Source organism: Zophobas morio, unplaced genomic scaffold (assembly GCF_036711695.1).
Source record: "Zophobas morio isolate AGI-343-1 ecotype UQ-CSIRO unplaced genomic scaffold, CSIRO_AGI_Zmor_V1 ptg000002l, whole genome shotgun sequence".
In the NCBI taxonomy this organism is placed as follows: domain Eukaryota; kingdom Metazoa; phylum Arthropoda; class Insecta; order Coleoptera; family Tenebrionidae; genus Zophobas; species Zophobas morio.
Window position 1 is genome coordinate 13810356 of NW_026972107.1, and position 20899 is coordinate 13831254.

A 20899-nucleotide genomic window follows, 5' to 3' on the forward strand; every position below is an offset into this window, starting at 1 on the left:
ATGACGTCATCAAATTTTGGAAGGGATGGACAGATGAATTCTAATTAGTGATTTACCATGTTCACGATGTTCAAGTGTGTATAGAATTTAAGAGTTTTCGGTTTTGTGTTTTTAAATTAAAATGTACAATGTACAATGTTTTTTTGAAATCAAAAAATTTGGTTGAAACTTATTTCAACATAACTTCCCTAGACCCTAAAGTATAGTCGAACAAATATACAACTTCGAAAAGTTATTATTAAATTTAACTTTGAGAATTCTTTTTTTTCATCTTTATAGTAACTTTTTCCATACTTATAATTTTTTTTAATAACGTCATTAACATTTTAGCAAGGTGACATATATCAATTTAGTATTAATAGGCTCCTTAAAGTTTTGGCACTCTTGGATTTTCAGAAATCTTAGAAATTTAGAGAAGACTTTAAACTTTCACAGTATTTGGTAGATTTTCACAAATTTAGTAAAATGTTTAGAATTTCTAGAATCGAGTAAATTTTTGAAATTTCCAAAAGTTCCAGATTTTCTAAATGTTATAGAAATATCAGTCTTTGGATATGCCAGAATTCAACATTTTCCTCAGTTCTCATGACTTCTAGGTCTTCCAGATTTTTCACACCTTCTAAATGTTTCCAGGTTTTCTAAAATTGATAGACCCAAGAGTCTTTAAATCTTTGAAATTTTTGGAATCTCTGAAATCTTTAGAATCTCTTGTCATGTTAAGAGTTCATGCGTTTTTTACAAATTATAGAATCTTTGAAATATTAGGAACAGAATTTTAAAAACCTTTATAACGTTTGAGTCCTTAGAGTATTTAGAATCTTTGGAGTTTTCAGAGTCCTTAGAGTTTTAACAATCTTTATCAATTTTGGATACTTCAAAATTACTAGAAATTTTATAAAGTTTAGAATTTTTATAATATCTGTAATTTTTAAGATCTTTACGATTTTTAAGATTTTGTTGAACGACTCTTCTATTTAGAACCTAAAACTTTAGATAATTTAGCATCTTTGGTGCCTTTACAATTCACAAATTCTATCGTATGAAAAGATTTTTAGAATTGTCGAGTCTTTAGAATTTTTGAAAGGTTTGAAACCTTTTAAATATTTCAAACATTTGGAAACTTTGGAATTTTGAGATTTAATATTTTTTTATTTTCTTTTATTTTTTGGGAATTTTCGTAATTTGCAAAATTTTCAAAATCTCCAAAATGTCCAGGTTTAGCCCAATTTTTCAGATTTTCCTAAGTACACAAAATGAACAGAATTTCCACATTTTCCAAAATCTCTAAAATTATCAGGCTCCAGTTATACCCGAATTTTGAAATTCAAATTTTTCCAATATTTTCAAGATTTCTAAGTTTCAAGCAAGTATTCGAAACAGAATTTTATCTTTTGACCCTTTAGAGTCCTTAGAGTCTTTAGACCCTCTAGAGTCTTTCCAATCTATGAACACTTTGGCAATTACTAGAAGTTTTTCAAAAAAATATGGATGTCTAGGGTGAAAATTAAACACGGATTCTTATTTTGTAAAATTAAAAAAAACTTTTTATTATAAATTTTGGAGATGACGTCATCCCATTGATGGCGGGGATGATTATCCAAATTTTAGTTAGCGTTTAACCATCTACATGATATTCCTAATATACATACAAAAATGACAACAATCGGTCCAGTAGTTTCAGAGATTACTTGTCTAATAAAAATGGATCCAGACACCAGACAGACAGACGGAAACGGGAGACCACCGGTTTTTATTGTTAAAGACAAGCAACTTTATTTTGCTCTGAAAGAATACCTCTACTTGCTATTTTGATAAATACTTACTCTGTATGTTTTCTCGGACTAATATTAGATTAGGTTATTTCGACAGAATTTTTTTTGCTCTTGAAGTACAGTACAATAAATAATCATAAATCCTTATTTTTTGATAACGTCTATTTTTAATTAAAAAAATGTAGATAATGAGAATCACAGTTATAGAAAAAAAGGCCAAGTCGAGGATGCCATCGAAAATATGGTTACCGTGTCGTTTTTATTACTGTAAAAGTTTATTATAAAATTTGGACATTTTTGCGAAAATTTGGATGCCCAGGGTAAAAACTCAAGGCGGATTTATAAATCACAGGTACAAGAGTAATGTTATTTAATAAAATTTAAATGGTCTTTAGAAAAAAATGTTGAGGGGAAGTCACCAAATTGTAGGTGGAGATGACTAGGCAAATTTTGGCACATTTTATCATATCTACACGATATTCCTAACATACCCACATATAAAATTTGACAACAATCAGTCCAGTAGTTTCCCAGATTATCTGTCTAAAAAAAATCGACAGAAACAGACAAACGATAAAGAGACGGAAACGCGTACTCTAGAGCCCATGAAATACCGAGAAAACATTAACGTAACTATTCCTTCGTTCGTTCGATCCAACAAATAGCTACTTTTATGTTTCTGGACGTTTTATGACTCCTAGAGTACGAAATAATAGGTCTTCCGTTTCCGTCGATCTGTCTGTAGTCTGCCGTGTGCCGTCTGTCTGCCATCTGCCGTCTGTCTGCCATCTGCCGCCTGTATTAGTTTTATAGGTATCTTAGGAATATCGTGTTGATATAAAAAAAGGTAAAACGCTAACAAAAATTTATCTCATCATCCCCACCATCAATGTGATGATATCGCGTCAACATTTTGCTTAATAAGTACTGCTTAAATTTCATAAAATAACATATTCCTGTGTCTATGGTTTATGAATCCACCTTGATTTTACTTTAACAAAATATTTATACAATATTAGCCACGTGTTTCATGTAGTCGATATATCCCGTACGTAAGAAGGGGTTTTCTAACCTTTTGTATATTTTTTACTTCTTGAGCGTAAGCTACTTTCATGTTTTCTCGACGTTTCATGGCCCCAACAGTAGATTTTTATTAGACAGATTATTTCCGAAACTACCGGACCGATTGTTGTCAAATTTTATGTTTATATTAGGAATACCGTATAAATGGTAAAAAAATAACCAAAATTTGACTAGTCATCCCCACCAACAATAGGATGACGTCATCTCCAAAATTTACATTGGTAAATGTTATTAAAATTTTATAAAATAACTACTCTGACATGGGTGATTAATGAATTCGTGTTGAGTTTTTACCCTAGGCGTCCAAATTTTTGGGATAGGTATAATCAAAATTTTATAACAAAAAAAATTGCAAAACCGAGTGATGTGAAATTTTACAAACATTTAAGATTAATATAATCAATATTAATTACAATTGGTTCGTTTATGCCCCCATTCAAAAAATAATACGTCATCTTATAAAGTAACCCAATAGATGTTCTTCAAATTCATGAGAGTTTACGCTAGATATTCAGTTTTTTGGGAAATTAATTAACTAATTAATTAGTCCTCTCCCATGCGTGTCATTTTTTTTAACATAAATGCCGCTGCGGAACGTACTAATAGTCGCATGAAGTATGAACATAAACAATCGAAGTTAAGCATGTTGACCGCGCACCCCTGAAATTTGAGTTCTCGCGGCGCAAGGGTTGCGGGGGTGTTATTTACGCTACTGATTTTTATTTTATAACGGTTATCACAAAACAAAAATCGCAAAATTCAATTTTATGACTTTTCAAAGAAGCGAGATTTATTGGACTATACTTTAAGTGCTGTCGAAATATTTTTTTTTTATACAACGTTTTATTCTACTCTATTTTTTTCTATCCCATTCTACCCTATTCTCTTCTATTTTATCTAATTCTGTCCTATTGTATTCTGTCCTATAATCTTCTATTCTGTCCTATTCTATCCGATTGTGTCCTATTTTGTCCTATTCGATTTTATTCCATCCTACTCAATGCAACTATTCTATTCTATTCCAAATGAAGCAAAACTTTCTATTCTCCATGTTATTTGTTGAAAATGCTATAATTTTTCACAACATAACACGAAATATGTGTCAACTTGCTCAATAAAACTATCGAATCAATAAAATAGGTATGAACGATAGTCGCAATCATGTTGTTATATAAATCGAGTATTGTGAGAAAAATAGGGATCACTCATACTGTTATGTTAATGACATTTTATCCTAAACACTCTGTAAAAATTTGCATGAACAAAATAATAATGTTTTAGTCATAGAGTTAAATCGCAAAAAAGAAATGTCAGTTATGAAATAACAAAATCACAACTCACAAATATAATAGAAGTGTATAATTTCTACGTATTAGATAATTATTATGTAGCGATACCTAATTTTTAAGAGGCAACATTTTTTTGTAAATATTTTCGAAATTTATAGCGTTTTTGATAAGAACATAAATCATCTAAATGGTCTTTGACATTTGCCTGACTGTGTTTAATATAAAGTAAAGGTGGTGTCAAATTAGGTCACCCCCAACGAAATCAGTAAGTGCATATAACGCAAACTGCCAGTTCTATGTAAACACATTTTTCACTACTTATCTGAACAACTTGTGTGTACATTTAATTCGCTCCTGAGATCGATACAAATAAGCGCAAAGACGTCGGAATAAGAAATCGAAGTTTACCCAAGTTTAAAATTACCCATATGTCGTAATCCAGAAAACGAAACGAAATAACTAATCAACACAGGGACGCTGGAGCAATCTCCTGCCCAATAATCTACCGGTTTGAAAATTCAATTATACCCAAGTGAAGTGCAGCCATTTCCCCGGGGGTACGTCCGCCCCCTCCCCGGGGGGCACGCACAGCCCCCGCGCCATGATCGCGACGCAGCTGACAGCCTCTTCTCACAATAAATCCAGTTTTCGAAAAGCGACTCGTCTGAAATTTTTTAATTTGATCCGTCGTTAATTTAGGGCGAGTTTCGCGGAAAAGGACAGCGGTTAATTTATCTGTAAAGTTATTAAGTATTTTCGGGATGTAGAAGGGGTGAACGCAAACAGGGTATGGGCAATCAACGGGTCTGTCGTCCATAAATTGCGCTAATGGCCCTATGGTATTTCATAAGTCAGTACAGTCAACGCCCGATTACTACTACCCTTATCTGGTGATGGTTGCGGTTAAATTACACAATTTGGGTTTTTTATTTTTGCTGGCAACACTGGGCGTAAATCAATCCTTTTTTTACGGGGGAGGGAATGTGGACAGCGGGCATAATTTTATGAAAGTGGTAATAATAATGCGGAGTGGTTCAAGGCATAGAAGCGTATCGCGTGCAGACGGGAATGTTAAGTGAATTAAGATGGCGCTAAAGCTATTTAGGGCATTTAGGGAGAGGGATTTTATACTCATTCTGCTTTCGAAATTAACTGACTAGCTTTGGAATTTCCAATAAAGAATACCGCAACCCTAGGTAATTGCGAAGAGCGCTTGGAAATTCACTTTATTTCAAAGTAGCTTCTGGTTCAGCGCAGAAATCATTTTATCTGCTGAACGTATTTTTCAGAGGTAAATTAGTAAAAACTATATTCTTTTTGTTCCTGTTAAGAACATTACTGTGTCATTATTATACAGAACGTTTAAATGCCATTTTCTCCTACCCTCTGTTAATTTCAAGAATCCTACACTAACATCTAAAAAGAAAATTTTTGTTGCAGGACAGTTAGACAATTCCAAAGACTTTTCGATGACAGATGGTATAGGAAGCTTTAATAAAAAGAAGAAAAAGAAGAGGCGTCATAGGTAACTACTTATTTTAATCGTACGTTTGCTAAAACTCTTAAGATAAAACTAAAAATATTACAAAAATAATACCAACATGTAACAGATTCTTTACAGGTCTTTTTACATTGGCTCAAATACCGCACATTTCAGGATTATTACTCTTCAATTTAAACCTCATTATGTATTAACGATAAGCAAAAGAATTTCTTTCGCCCTCTTCAATTTTTGACTTAACATCTTTAGAGTGAGTGACGAAATAATTTCTTGTTTGTTGAAAGTTTAATCATTCGAAGATCGTAAAGGTGTCAAGTGCTATGTTTAGTTAGACTAGAACACTGTGTTACATATTTAACTACCCTTGGTGGGTGTGTGGCAGGACGATTTTCACGAGCTACCAACTGGAAGAACTGGAGAAGGCCTTCAAAGATGCACACTATCCGGACGTTTACGCCAGGGAAATGCTCAGCCTGAAAACAGATTTACCGGAAGATCGGATACAGGTGAGTCAATATATTTGCTGTTTTGTTAAACTTCCTATCAATCAATTTTTGTGTGTGGTGAAAAAATAACATTGTGGGTATATGTGGGGAAAATAAACAAATTAGAAATCAATACGGTGGTTGTTATCGACATAGTCTAACTTCTATTTAGTAAACTATAAAACTTTCTTAAAGGGAACATCTTTTAAATAAACCAAATAACTTGTTCGATAAAATACGTTGTAAGAGAAGTCTATGTTTTCAGTAAAATATATTATTGGGCAGTAATTGTATTAGAATCTACATGTTTCGTGCAAAATTTTCGACTCATCTTCGTTTTACCCATAAATTATTATTTTTGCTTAGAATCATAACAATTTTTAAATAAAAACAAAGAGTTGATTTATTTTTCGAAAGGGATTATTGCCATTGAATACGTTGCTACTTTAAGTTGTCAGTGTTTAACTTCACAGTAAAAAACTAATACCTACCTTCTGCTGAGGGTTGTTTGATTTTTTTCTGCATTAGTGACATAATGTAACATTAGTTAAGGTAGAAACTAGCCTCATAAGATGTTGAAAAGTTTACAATTTAAATCAAGAACCAACCCGTGGTTTCAGTTTCACAAAATTTTATTTTTGTTGTAGTAAACAAGGTATAGGAAAACTAGCATTTTTTGAAAATAGTTCTAATAATATACTTATATTAAAAAAAAACTGTACAACACGTATAAAACAAAGTGAAAATAACGTTATTTTCACTTTGTTTTATTAGACTAAATTTTAGTTTCGTTTGCATAGAACAGAAACCTGTGCAACATTTACCTACAATTCTCAGTCTCAACCACCCCTTCAAAATATCTTTTTCTAAGGTCAGGTCAGGTCAGGTCAGATCAGATCAGGTCGGGTCAGGGCTGTATTTTGAAACAATAGGATTAATTTTTGTGAAATTTTGGGAGTACACTTTAAGCATACTTGAAAACCCTAAAACCTATAGATTATTGAACGCTGGCTAATACTTTTTTCCTCACCCAAAATTTGATGACATCATCTAAAAATTTTGCTAAATAAATTTCCTTTATATTTCAAATATACACTGCATCTATACTTTAAATGCAACAGAAGGGCTCTTCTAATGCATCTATACTTTTAACTTTACCTACGGATAGGTACAGGTTTTCGTAAAATAAATAAAATTTTTAAAATTTACCCTTTTGACACCTTGAACAACCACTAAACATGATTTAGTGATTACAGGACTTCGTTAAAATTTATATGTTTATCCTTTCCGGGAAATTGATTAATTTATCTCAAAAAATTATTAAGTAAACAAACACGAATATTTACTAATCTCTGTACATCTTCTGGAATGGAATACTAGAATCTTAAAAACAAGTCCAAATATACTTCAGAACTTCGAATAAAATTTCTAACAAAAATTTGATGGTTTCCTTGATATTTTCGGGACCATTGTGTGTCCAAAAGGCTAGAGAACACAATAAAAAGCTTGAAAATTCATATTTCTGCAGTTTTTTAACGAATTTCTTGAATCTACAAACGCCAAAATGTGAAAAATTAACCCAATCGTCTCATTTTCGCAAAATAAGTCTGTTATGTTAGTTATAATAACATATTCCTAACAGAAAGTTCTATATCGATTGAAAAACAAATTGCTTAGGCACATAATTGTATTTATTGATGTTACATTGTATCCAACCTAATCTACGTATTTACTTCTACAAAAAAAACGACGTTATCACAAAATTTCAGTTGTGAATTAGTAATCCATCTTTATTTTAGTTGTAGTTAAGGTGATTTTCTCAAAAACATACAGTTATCATAATAAAAAATTTAAGGTTAACTGTATAGTAGTTAGTTGGTATATTTGAATTGATAAAATTTTGTTTATTTATCATCTCCTTTAAAAAATAGATAACGTCAACTCAAAATTTTAAGTAGATATGATTTGAAATGTGTAGAATTAGTAAATTTTGCTTTATTTGTGATTTGACAATCCACCCTTATTTTCAGTTTTACACATCTAGCTTAGGTACTGCCACAAAATAAAAATTTTACAAAAAAAAAAAATAGAGTACCATTAGCAACTAATTGACGATTTTTTGTAGCTTCTGAATCATACGAATAAATTTATTTTAATTAAAAAATACGTATAGGTACAGGATATGGCAGTAACACGTAAATTTTACAATATATATTTTAACAAAATCTTATTTTAACCAGTGTATAAGTTTAGTGTTAATGTAACAAGGCGTAAATTTTCTGTATTGGTGTGGAAACAAAGTCTTGAAATGGATAGCTAGCGGAAAAACTCAAGGCGGATTCGTAAACCAAAAATACACGAGTATGTTATTTTATAAAATTTAGGTAACAGTTACTATATACAACTTTGAGATGTTGTCATCAAAGTGTTGGGAGGGATGAGTAGATAAATTTTAATTATCGTTTTACCATCTACAAAACATTCTTAACACACATACAAAATTTGACCACAATCGGTGCAGAGGTTTCGGAGATTATTTGTGTAATAAAAATCGACACATACAGACAAACAGATAGACGGAAACGGGGACCTATTTTTTCGTACTCTAGGGGCATGAAACTTCCGATAGGCCTTATTACAATACTTCATAACGTAAAAAAAAGGTTAATTATTTTCTTAATCAAAACGAATAATAAAAATCAGAAAGTCAACATTTAAGTACAGAAGAACATTTGGTTTTGATGTTCACTTCCCGAGCAAGAAGTATTATAGTAAGGTCGGTGTATCCGGTGAACGGCTAATTTATGTTTTCTCAATGTCTCATGCCCCTAAAGTACGAAATAGTAGGTCTCGCATTTCCGTCTGTCTGTCTGTCTGTCTGTCTGTCTGTCATATGCGTCGACTTTTATTACACAGGTTATCTTCGAAACTACTAGATCGATTGTTTTCAAAGTTTATATGCTAACCAAAATTTATCTAATCATCTCTGTCCACAATTAGATGACGTCCCTAATTTTTTTGCCAAACGCTTTATGAGCCTTTTTTTTTCTTACACTGTTACTGCTATTATCCATATTTTTTTATGTATACAGGATATCATAAAAATTGACACAATATCAAATTCTATTATTTTCAGAAGAAACGCTTTAGGGGCGTGGGAAATTCAGTCGTTCGGGCATTTTTTTAACATTAAAAATTTATTTTGAATCTTATAACCTCGTATCGTATTAGGTGCTCAATCTGTCAACGCAAATGCAAAAAACTGTTCAATGTATCATCCAAAATAACGACAAAAAGTGCACCAAGAAGTGGTCTGATAAAAGAGGTAGACTGGACTCAAACATTTAAGGCGTTTATGGCTTCACACCAATTTGACTCCCATTATAATTTAACAGGCCGTCACAGCCGGATGTCTTAAACCCGCTCACCGATACCTACCTGAAAAAACCTTTTCTGGTAAAAGCACAGGACAGGACTGAGTTTTGCATTTACCGACAAAAAACTTAGTGGACCAGTTTTCTATGATTGCGATCGTACTTATTAAAGATTTTATGTTTTTTGCTTTCAGTATCTTAATAATATATTCAAATGTGCAGAATACTAATGATTAAATAATTAAGGTACGGAAGAAACGTTAAAAACAAAATTACTCTTAGTCCGATCCTTCGCGTCTCGGCCGTCCCTGGCACGTGGCATAGTTTACATTTACTAAGTTTTATGAAAGGTCGGCTGTAAAGTACTTTAAACGTCAAAGCCATAAACGCCTTAAATGTTTGAGTCCAGTCTAAATATTATTTAAAACATATTTAGCTTAAGTCATCGTTGAAGCGTCTCACAGATATTTGTCGATTTTATTCTAACGGGTATACAATAACAAATATATTTGGAACAGATCTTGAAATTGTTATTTGACATTTATTTATAACAGACATTATTTTCGTGGATTAAGTACGCAACCGAATATACATACTTTAGAGCATCATTACAATTTTAAATGCAGTCGGGTTGACAGATAATTGACATTTCACGTCCAATACCCCTCAGTTTTTGACATTACTCTTTCTACACTCCAAAAAAGCCGTAAACAATTGAATTTTCACCGCCTGGATCAGGAACTCTATTAGAAGATAATAATTGAAGATAATCTACTTGACGAAGATATTTCTTTATTTGACGACACGCGACCATAGAGAAGTCGAATTCTAATATAGAACCAACTGATTTTCAAAACATATTGAGGGTTAGAACAAAAATGTGGACTGTAAGGGTTCTTTTCTCTACTGTGTTGATTTTCCTATAGTAGGTATATAGAATGAGTGTGATCAAAAAGCCTGATGTTGAACCTCCAGATAAAAGAAAGGTAATTCGTTCAGTTCCAACTAAAGAAGTTCCACTGCAAATTTTTGCAGAAACACGTGGCAGATAGAATTTTTCGGTTTTCTATTAATCAAGCTAGGAAGGTACAATCGGGAGCATAAAATCTTGGACCTCAATGTTAGTTTTGTTATTTTCGACTTTGCAGGCATGCTGATATTGGATGCAACGTGATAAATCTTCTAACATCTAAACGTCAAAGTGACAATAAGGCATACGACAAAAATTTCAAAATGACAAAAAAATAACGTCCACGATATTCTCGCCGCGACTATACATAGGTATACTGGAACTGGGCCCATCCGGCTAACGACTATTTTCATATTGTCTTGACATTTCGTGGCCCCTAGAGTATGAAAAAAATAGGTCCCCTTATTTCGTTTATGTGTCCTATGTTAGTGATTTTATTGGACGTATAATGTCCAAAACTACAGGACCGACCATTGTGAAATTTTATGTGTTTTAGGAATATCATGTAAGGTAACTGGACCTACCTAAGTTTTGAGATTGTTTGTAATGTTTATAAGAACTTGAATTGGAAAAGTAATAGTGGGAGTTGGAAGAGGTCACATTTTTGTACGTAATTTTCAAATTTTAGACATTTTCAAAACTGTAGTACCCGGTTTAATTAAAGTGTCTTGTCACTTTGGTGTTCTACTTTTGGAAAATTATGACCTACCTGTTTTGAGTTAATTTTGGGACCCTGTTTGTTTTTTGAAAAATTTAAAACAATCTTGAGGTTATAGGTATTCCTATTTGGAGTGTGTGCTTTGGAGCCTCTAGAGTCTTTTCCTATAATAATTTAATTACATTTCTTAGAAGGTGCGTCATTTGCTAAAATCAGTCTTATCTTAGCAGGTACTAACCCCATCCGCCAACCCTCTATTTTCTTAGAGGAGATGTCATTTGCCAAAATCAGCCTTAATAGGTACTAACACCGGCCAACCCCTCCCCCTCGCCCTCCCCCTCCATTTTCTTAGATGGATCTCATTTGCGAAAATCAATCTTATCTTAGCAGGAACTAGCCCCGCCCACCCACCCACCCACCCTCTCTTTTTTTGGAAGGTATGTCATTTGCCAAAATCAGTCTTATTTAAGCAGGAACTAGCTCCACCCACCCACCCTCTCTTTTTTTGAAAGGTATCTCATTAGCCAAAATCAGTCTTATCTTAGCAACTACTAGCTGATTTTTATTTGAATTAGATAGATATATTGTAGATGTCGTGTAGATGGTAAAACACAAACAAAACTTGTCTGATTTCCCCACCAGCAATTTGATGACATCATCTCGCAATTTTTGCAAAGTGAATCCTCTGTAAATTTTATAAAGTAATGTACTTTTATACTTATGCATTATGAATTCACTTCGATTTTTTGCCATAAACGCCAAAATTTTACAATTTCAATCAAAAACTGCGAAATCGATTGTTCTAAAATCATGCAAACGTTTTAAGGTTATCGTAAGCATATGGTAATAATTGCTAATCAACATTTATTTGTGCATCTCGAATAAATTTAAAGCATATGAACAACGGCACAAATGTGGATATTCTCAATTTCTCAGAACATGCTTAACTTCGAGTGTTTATGATTATACTTCGAAAGAATCCCGCTATATTAGCACGTTCAGGTTACAAGCGGCTGCGCGTTAAAGGAAAATAAAATTTGATTGATTAATTAATTAACCACATTCACAAATTTGAAGAATATTTAAACGGCAAATTTGTAAGATGACAGTCAAATTTTAATTAACAATTTACCATGCTTTCAATAACTTTAAAATATTTGCAAGATTTCACAGCATTCGCTTTTCGGAGTTTCAAAGTTAAATTGTAAAAATTGTTATAAAATTGTGATGTTTTTTTCCCTGAAAACCTGGATGCAAGGGTAAAACTCAACACGGATTCGTAAATCACATATGAAGGAGAATGTTATTTTATAAAATTTAAAGGACATGTATTCAAGAGAATTGTGACGTCATCATGTTTTCGGGAAGGGATAAACGAATAAATTTTAATTAAAACGTTTGGAATATTTCAGAGTATTCAGTTTTGCAATTTCAAAGTTAAGTTGTACTTTAATTTTGAATTTTTTCCGAAAAATCTGGATGTCCAGAGTAAAAACTCAACACGGAATTTTAAATCACTTCTACAGGAGTGGTAGGTATGTAATTTTATAAAATTTAAAGAAAAAATTCGGCAAAATTTTAAAATGACGTTACACTTTTTTGAAGGAGCATAAGCGAACAATTTTTAATTAACGATTTACTTGCTTACGATAATCTTAAAACGTTTGCAAGGTTTCAGAGTATTCAGTTTTGCAGTTTCAAAGTTAAATTACAGAATGTTGTACAATTATCATTTTTTTCCAAAAATCTGGTTGTCTAGGGTAAACATTCAACACGAGTTCATAAACCGGAGTAGATATTTTATTTTAAAAAATTTAAATAATATTTACCTATACTAATGTAAATTTTCTTAATACACACATAAAATTTCACAACAATCGGTTCCGTAGTTTCGGAGATTATCTGTCTAATAAAAATTGGACAAACAGACAGATAGACAGACAGACAGATGGAAACGGAAGATTTATTTTTTAGTAGGTACCTACTCTAGGCACCATGAAACGTCGAGAAAACGTAAAAGTAGCCAGTCGTTCAATAGGCTCGTTTAGAGTATTTCCTTAGCTTCCGCTCAGGAAGTAAAAATAAATAACTTTAGATAGTGGCAATAATTAAAGCGTCGTATAAATAATTTTTTGAAAATTTCAAATTCAAATGTCTAGTTTCGCAGACATCAACATGATTTTTTTTTTCATGAAGATTTTTTGTCAGAAAATTTTGAAAAAAAAAATACACTCAGGTATGCATGGGATATTTATTTTATTATATACTTAAATTGCTGCTAAAAATTTGTAGACATGCAAAGATGGAAACTTCGGGAAAGTACCTATATACTTAACCTCTTGAACAGAATTGTAAATTTTCAATTCATGTCACTTGCCAATTCATTAAATCACTTGGGAGACCCTTCTACAACTATTTTGTGACGTTCCAATATTTAGGTAGGATATTATACTAAGTGACCATTCACTAAGACTTAGCACATGCCAGTTTTGGCCTTCTATACCTATGCCTAGTTTAAAATCAAAGCTGGATTCATCACCACATTTCTTATAGGTAGTTAATTTTAGTGTAAATACGAAGTGAGAGCATATAATAAACATCTACATTTTTGTAGGCTGTTTTTGGCATGAAGTGTATCAAAATTAACAGGTTTGGGGTCTGTTGAGTGGTTGTAAATTAGCTAAAACTATTTCAGTTACAAAGTTATATTAATACCATATATAAACGTTACTGGAACAAAATGCCAATAAAATCTTAGTACGCCAGCACTTTCCAGGAATTCTTGGAATGACCCTGCTTTAAAACGATCCGAATGTTCTATTTTCTCGTTAAATAACGAACCCACTGAGTCCGTGGTTTTCGCCTCTGTATGCAAGCATTATTATCCTCAAAAGATCATCCTCGCGGATCGTAGCCATGCGATTCATCTTAGCCAGCAAAAGACTGCAGAACTAGCGAATGTGTGGCGCTTTTTTCCGGAATAACGCAAGACGGAATCGCAGCAAAACGAGACAGCACAACACAATAGTGCAAGCGCAACCCACTAATTATCATCGAGTACAGTGCATAAAACATTTCAAAGCTCGTCGACTTGAAAACGTAGTGCGGTGGCCTGGCGATTGGGTGCGCTGCAGTCGAGCCAGAGGATTGGCCAGCGACGTGCCGCCTACCAATGGCTGCCAACGGCATGAATGAAATCATCTAGCTTCAAGTATGCGAAGAATAATGCCGGGTTTATAGCCACCTTGTCAATCAAAGCAACAGTCATTGTGCTCGTGTCTACAAAAAATCATTCTTCTCCACTCTTATTTGTGTTGTAGAAATATTCGACTAATAATTATCGGTGAAAGTCAGGAGTGTAGATTTTAATGTTAGGTTAGGTTCGGTGGACGTCAATGACGTTAGGAGCGGCATGCGTTTTTGTTTGTTCTTTATTGTATGGTTTGTTGTTTTGTTGATGCTACGCCTTGTAAATAATTGGATGATGGGTGTTGGAAAATCACACGTACACTAATCAAATGTCAGTGATACGTCGTATTTTGGTTATTCATCTACCTGACATTAAATACACTTATGATGCTTCACTCGTTAAGTTCTGACGATATCATAGCATGTTTGCTTTTAACAGACTGGTTACCTACGGGCAATTGAGATTATATTGTCTCATTTTTTTTTATAAGTTAATTAAATTAAGTTGAAAATTTTATAAAAAGATGTAAATGTATGACTGAACAATCCTCAGTTTTTTTTATTTTTGGAAACATACACTTGTTTGATATAGATTTTATTTAAAAGTTAATTGTCAAATTTTTTATTTTTTATGAACTAATTTTAATTGTTAATTAATAGTCCAATTGATTCGATATTTTTAAAACTCTCGGTGTTAATTTTTTGATTTTTTTTTTTAATTTAAAATTAATTGAAAAAATTAGTTTATTTAGTTATTTTATTAAAAAAAAAAATTAATAATATGTATGTATTTTTACTTCTTGAGTATAAGCTAAGGAAGTATTTTAATCGAATCCATTAGACGACTGATAGTTACTTTTATGTTTTCCAGACGTTTCATGACCCTAGAGTACGAAAAAATAAGTCTCCCGTTTTCGTGTGTTCGCATTTTTTTTTAGATTAATAATCTCCTAAACTACTGGACCGACTGTTGTTAGATTTTGTGTGTGTGCATTAAAAATATCGTGTAGAAGGTAAAATGCCCACCAACCATACACAATACACGGATATAAACACCAAAATTTACATTAGTAGATATTATTAAAATTTTATAAAATAATACTGATACCATGGCACACCCTATAAAAAATGTAATTTTACCAGATGTAAATGTAATAATTATCAGTATTAAAGAAGTGATTTTACTTTAATTTTGAAGTAAGATAAAATTTCATCTAAAAATTAAGGTAAAATCACTTTTTTAATATGTCTAATTTTTACGTTTACGTATGGTAAAATTACATTTTTTTAATAAAACACGCTTGTTTATATTCGGTCGTCAACCAGCATCCAGATTTTTGTAAAAATTATCAAAACTGTGTATCATTTTGTGAAATTGCAAAACCGAATACGCTGAAATCTTGTACACGTTTTAAGTTTATCGTAAGCTATGCAAATCGTTAATCAAAATTTTTTCGTCTATGTCCCCCTAAAAAATGACGACGTCATTTTACATTTTAACCGAATGTTTCTTAAATTTTATAGAATTACATATTCCTGTATGTGCGATTGAAGAATCCGTGATGAGTATTTACCCTTGACATCCAGATTTTTGGAAAAAAAATCAAAATTTAATTTTGAAATTGCTAAACCGTTGTCTCTGAAATCTCTGAAATCTTGCAAACGTCTTCAGGTTATAGGAAACATGATAAGTCGTTAATTAAAATTTATTCGTATTTGTATGTGATACAATGATTATTTTAGATTTTGTATATTTTTTCTTAAAAAGAAATACTACTGCGGCTATGTAGGTTTATCTATTATTTTTAATTTAAAATATTCAATACAAAATTTTTGGGTGACTCTTATGACCATTTTTAAAGTTGTGATAAAATCGCGACCTATTTTTAAAAATCAGTATCTCAGTTAATTATGGAAATTTCGGAACGCGGTTTCCACCACTGTTTTCAATTTATAAATCTGATAAATGAGATACAGGGAAATCAGGTTGTGTCGAAGAACTAATTTTTTACTGATGTATCTCTCTAATAATAGATAACAAATAAGACATGGAAGAAAGCGCACTTAGTGACATATCCTATATATAAAGTCAGAAATTCTTTACTATAATTTTTCATTATAAAAAAATTCTTAGGAAAAAATATATTAAATAGAAAATTGTAAAATTGACAAACTCAAAATAAGAAAAAGAATTGAGTAGAATTTTGGATTTTTGATTGAGCCATATTTATTTCGTCCCCTAAAAGTTGTTTTTTTTTTTCTTAAGAAACAACTTTTCTTTGCCATAAAATTTTGAACAAAATCGTAACTAAAAACCATGTATAACTTCCCTATGATGCATTTGCAGTTTCACCCAAGACGTTGCTTGAAATTGCTTAGATTAGCACTTTTGGGTTTCCTCCGTTGTTCAAAACAGCATTTCTGCGAAATAATTAAGCAATGAATCCTGTCGTCGCCCTTTCAACTCAAAAATTTAATTAATACGTTGGCAATACTGTTCGTCACGCACAAATTTAAATACGGGGAATGTAAATGGAGTAGAAGGACGATGGTGGCGACAAAGGCGTAAACTTAATGATTTTACATCAAGAGTAAAGAAGTCCTGTCAACAATTTGCATTTTACCTCGTCTTAATTAAATTAAACTCGTAAAGATAGCTTGTCGGCTCGGAGCGAAGAGAACGTAGTTGGCAAGAATTTTACTAACGAAGTAATTATGTTGCTGCTAATAGAGGGGGCTATGAAGTTGTGCAAGTTTTGTTCTAACATTCAGTTGTTTAACGCGACTAATGACGTAACTTGAGCAGAAACGACTGCTTTTAATGAACCAACATCCGATTTTAGTTGTCTGTAAATAATTGGTAATTTTACGGCATTGTGTAATTCGTCATTTAGATATTTTAAGTCGGATGGGATCGATTAGTGACGATATAAACATTGGACAATAAGGGCGGTTATGAAACCAGTTAGTTACTCGTATATTAGTACATATGTATCACTTATTTAGATTTAGATTAAGATATCAAATATTGTAGGTAGGCATACGTTTTTAATTGTTACAGAGATTTTTTTATTTCTTTTCATTAATTTTATCGGGTGCTTGTTACGAAATACAACATATTTTTTTTATAAACGACAACTCTTCAAGTTTTTGTTCAATTTATTGTTTGGGGGCCAACTTGTCACATCAGAAAATTTTTAATGGACACAAAAATAACGTTCTGAGTGTACACGCATATGTCATGTAATAACAACTGTACAAACGTCTTCTCATCTGAACATTTCTTTATCTAACTAGGTCGTACTGCACCGGTACTACTTGCACCCACAAATTCAAACTATTCTTCAATTATTTTAACAGATTTTTTGCAGTTAAATTTACTTTGCTTTTAAATTTAATCACCATACAAGTTTCCACCTATTTTTACTTCCCGAGCGTAAGCAAAGGAAGTATTGTAATCGAGTCCGTCGGCCGACTCTCTACTTTTACGTTTTCTCGATCTTTCATGACCCCTAGAAGACGAACAAATAGGTCTCCCATTTCCGTCTGTCTGTCCGTCTGTCCGTCCGTCTGTCCGTCTGTCCGTCTGTCCGTCTGTCCGTCCCGGATTTTTATTAGACAGATAATCTCCGAAAGTACTCGACCGATTGTTGTGAAATTTTGTACTTATATTAAGAATATCATGTAGATGGTAAAACGCTTACCAAAATTTGTCTAATCATCCCCACCACTAATGCGATGACGTCACTTCAAAATTGTACATAGTAAATGGGTTTTCAATTGTATAAAATAACATAGTCCTACACATGTAGTTTACAACTCCGAATCGACTTTTCACCCGAAACGTCCAGATTTTTGGAAAAAAAATCAAAATTATAAAACAACATTTTGAAATTTAATTTTTAATCTGCTAACCAGAATGCTTTGAAATGTTGCAGATGTTTTAAGGCTATAAAGAGCATCATAAATCTTTAGTCAAAAACTATTTGCTTATCCCCTCCAAAAACTTGATGACGTCAGCTCAAAATTTTGTGGAATAAATCATATCTAAAATGTACAAAATATGATGAGTCTGTACTTCTGATCTATCACTCCATTCATATTTTTTGGATTTGCATATACAGGGTGACTCAAAAAAAAATTAATGAATGCGTAAATTTATTTTACTGATTTACTCAGAAACTACAAAACCGAATGCTTTGAAATCTTGCAGATGTTTTAAGGTTATAAAGAGCATAATAAATGTTTAGGCAAAATATATTTGCTTATCCCCTCCAAAAAATTGATGACGTCAGCTCGAAAGTTTGCCGAATAAATCCTATCTAAACTGTAAAAATATGATGAGTCTGTACTTGTAATTTATCACACCATTCATATTTTTTGGATTTGCATATACAGGGTGACTCAAAAAAATTAATGAATGCGTAAATATATTTTATTGATTTAATCAGGAACTACAAAACGGAATGCTCTGACATCTTGCAGATGTTTTAAGGTTATAAAGAGCATAATAAATGTTTACTCAAAATATATTTGCTTATCCCCTCCAAAAACTTGATGACGTCAGCTCGAAAATTTGCCGAATAAATCATATCTAAAATGTACAAAATATGATCAGTCTGTACTTGTGATCTATCACTCCATTCATATTTTTTGGATTTGAATATACAGGGTGATTCAAAAAAATAAATGAAAGCGTAAATTTATTTTACTGATTTACTCAGGAACTACAAAACCGAATGCTTCGAAATCTTGAAGATATTTTAAAATTATCACAAGCATGGTAAATTTTTGATCAAAATGTATTTGGTCGTCCCCCCTAAAAAATGTATGACGTCACCACAAAATTTTGCTGAATAAATCCTATCTAAAATGTACAAAATATGGTGAATCTCTTCTTGTGATTTATCATTCAAATTTTTTCGATTTGCATATACAGGGTGACTCAAAAAAATTAATGAATGCGTAAATTTATTTTATTGATTTCATCAGGAACTACAAAACCGAATGCTTTGAAATCTTGCAGATGTTTTAAGGTTATAAAGAGCATAATAAATTTTTAGTCAAAATATATTTGGTTATCTTCTACAAAAAACTGATGACGTCAGCTCAAAAGTTTGCCGAATAAATCGTATCTAAAATGTACAAAATATGATGAGTCTGTACTTGTGATTTATCATTCCATTCATATTTTTGGATTTGCATATGCAGGGTGACTCAAAATAATTAATGAATGCGTGAATTTATTTTATCGATTTAATCAGGAATTACAAAACCGAATGCTTTGAAATCTTGGGAATATTTTAAAGTTATTATAAGCATGGTAAACTTTTGTTCAAAATGTATTTGTTCATCCCTCCTAAAAAAATTGATGACGTCACCCTTAAATTTTGCTGAATAAATCCTATCTAAAATGCAAAAAATATGATGAGTTTGTACTTGTGATTTATCATTCCATTCATATTTTTGAGATTTTCTTAAGAGGTGGTTCAAAAAAATTAATGAAGTCAATTTATTTTATTGATTAAATTAAAGGCAACACTTATTATTAGTATTACACCCCAACCAACCCAATTTGGTAGACACAAAATTTGTTAAAGCAAAAATTCGGTTGAAACATAAGGGTAGCACGCTTATTTACATCGACTTTAACATTACAGACCTGCATTTGTTTTATGCGCTCACTTGGTTCCGCGAATGTGGAATAGACATGTTTATAATCAACCAATTGTGAATTTCACCGTCAAGAATTAAAATAAAATCCAATGTTTTATATAATAAGCGGAAGTCGAAGCAATAAAACCGATGGTCGTTTTGTTTACAGTTTCTCTGTTTGACTCTCACGTATGCTGTTACGCTTGTCATCTTAAATTAAGAATGTTTATACATAAACGATTTTCAGTTGCCCCTCATATTACTAGACAGCGGATTTCTGTCGGGCTACGTCACGATTATAGGGGAGGACGTGCTGGATCGCCGGGTGATAGATAATCACTGAATTTAATCGGTACTAATTCCATAAATATAATTAACGATTTATTAATCAAACGGCTAAGTAAATGAGAACGGGAATTAACAGCAGAGTGCAACGAAACAGCGTTATTCTAATCTCAAATAAACGAAGTGCAGTCCGCAACCGCAATGAATTCGCATCCCGTACGAGCCGTACCGAGTTTGGCCTTGCCTAGCCCGACAGAAATCCGCTCTCTAGATATTACACACCGGCGCCGTATACGTGAGTAAATTGTTTCGTTATTTTATTGATTATAAGAAATCAATATTCAAAACGACCCAATTCATTTTCTTAGTATTACACTACATCTATCCCAACTGATATACGTGTCCTTGCAAAAATGTTGATGACGTCATCACAATTTTTTTTTAAATTCCCACTACAAAAATGTAATGAGAAAAAAAACACAATAGGCATGCAGTCGTCAAGTGTCCGACAGCGAGGGAAGTACTGTCTAAACTCTTTAGACCAATTTTTTGTATTGGTCATAGAAAAAAAAATGGTAACGAAGGATAAAGAAAACCTTTATATTCTCTGTTTTCAAGGAACGTAAGTCGCAAAGAAG

The 20899-nt window shown here is 32.2% G+C and overlaps 1 protein-coding gene across 1 annotated transcript in view; it reads left to right on the plus strand.

Moving 5' to 3' along the window:
• Nucleotides 1–20899, plus strand: part of LOC135128327 (visual system homeobox 2-like) — a 129478-nt gene that overhangs the window by 54270 nt on the left and 54309 nt on the right. The window contains exons 3-4 of the mRNA XM_064055240.1: nucleotides 5585–5669; nucleotides 6028–6151. Of these exons, the coding sequence (XP_063911310.1) occupies nucleotides 5585–5669; nucleotides 6028–6151 (209 nt within the window). The remainder of the gene's footprint in view (nucleotides 1–5584; nucleotides 5670–6027; nucleotides 6152–20899) is intronic.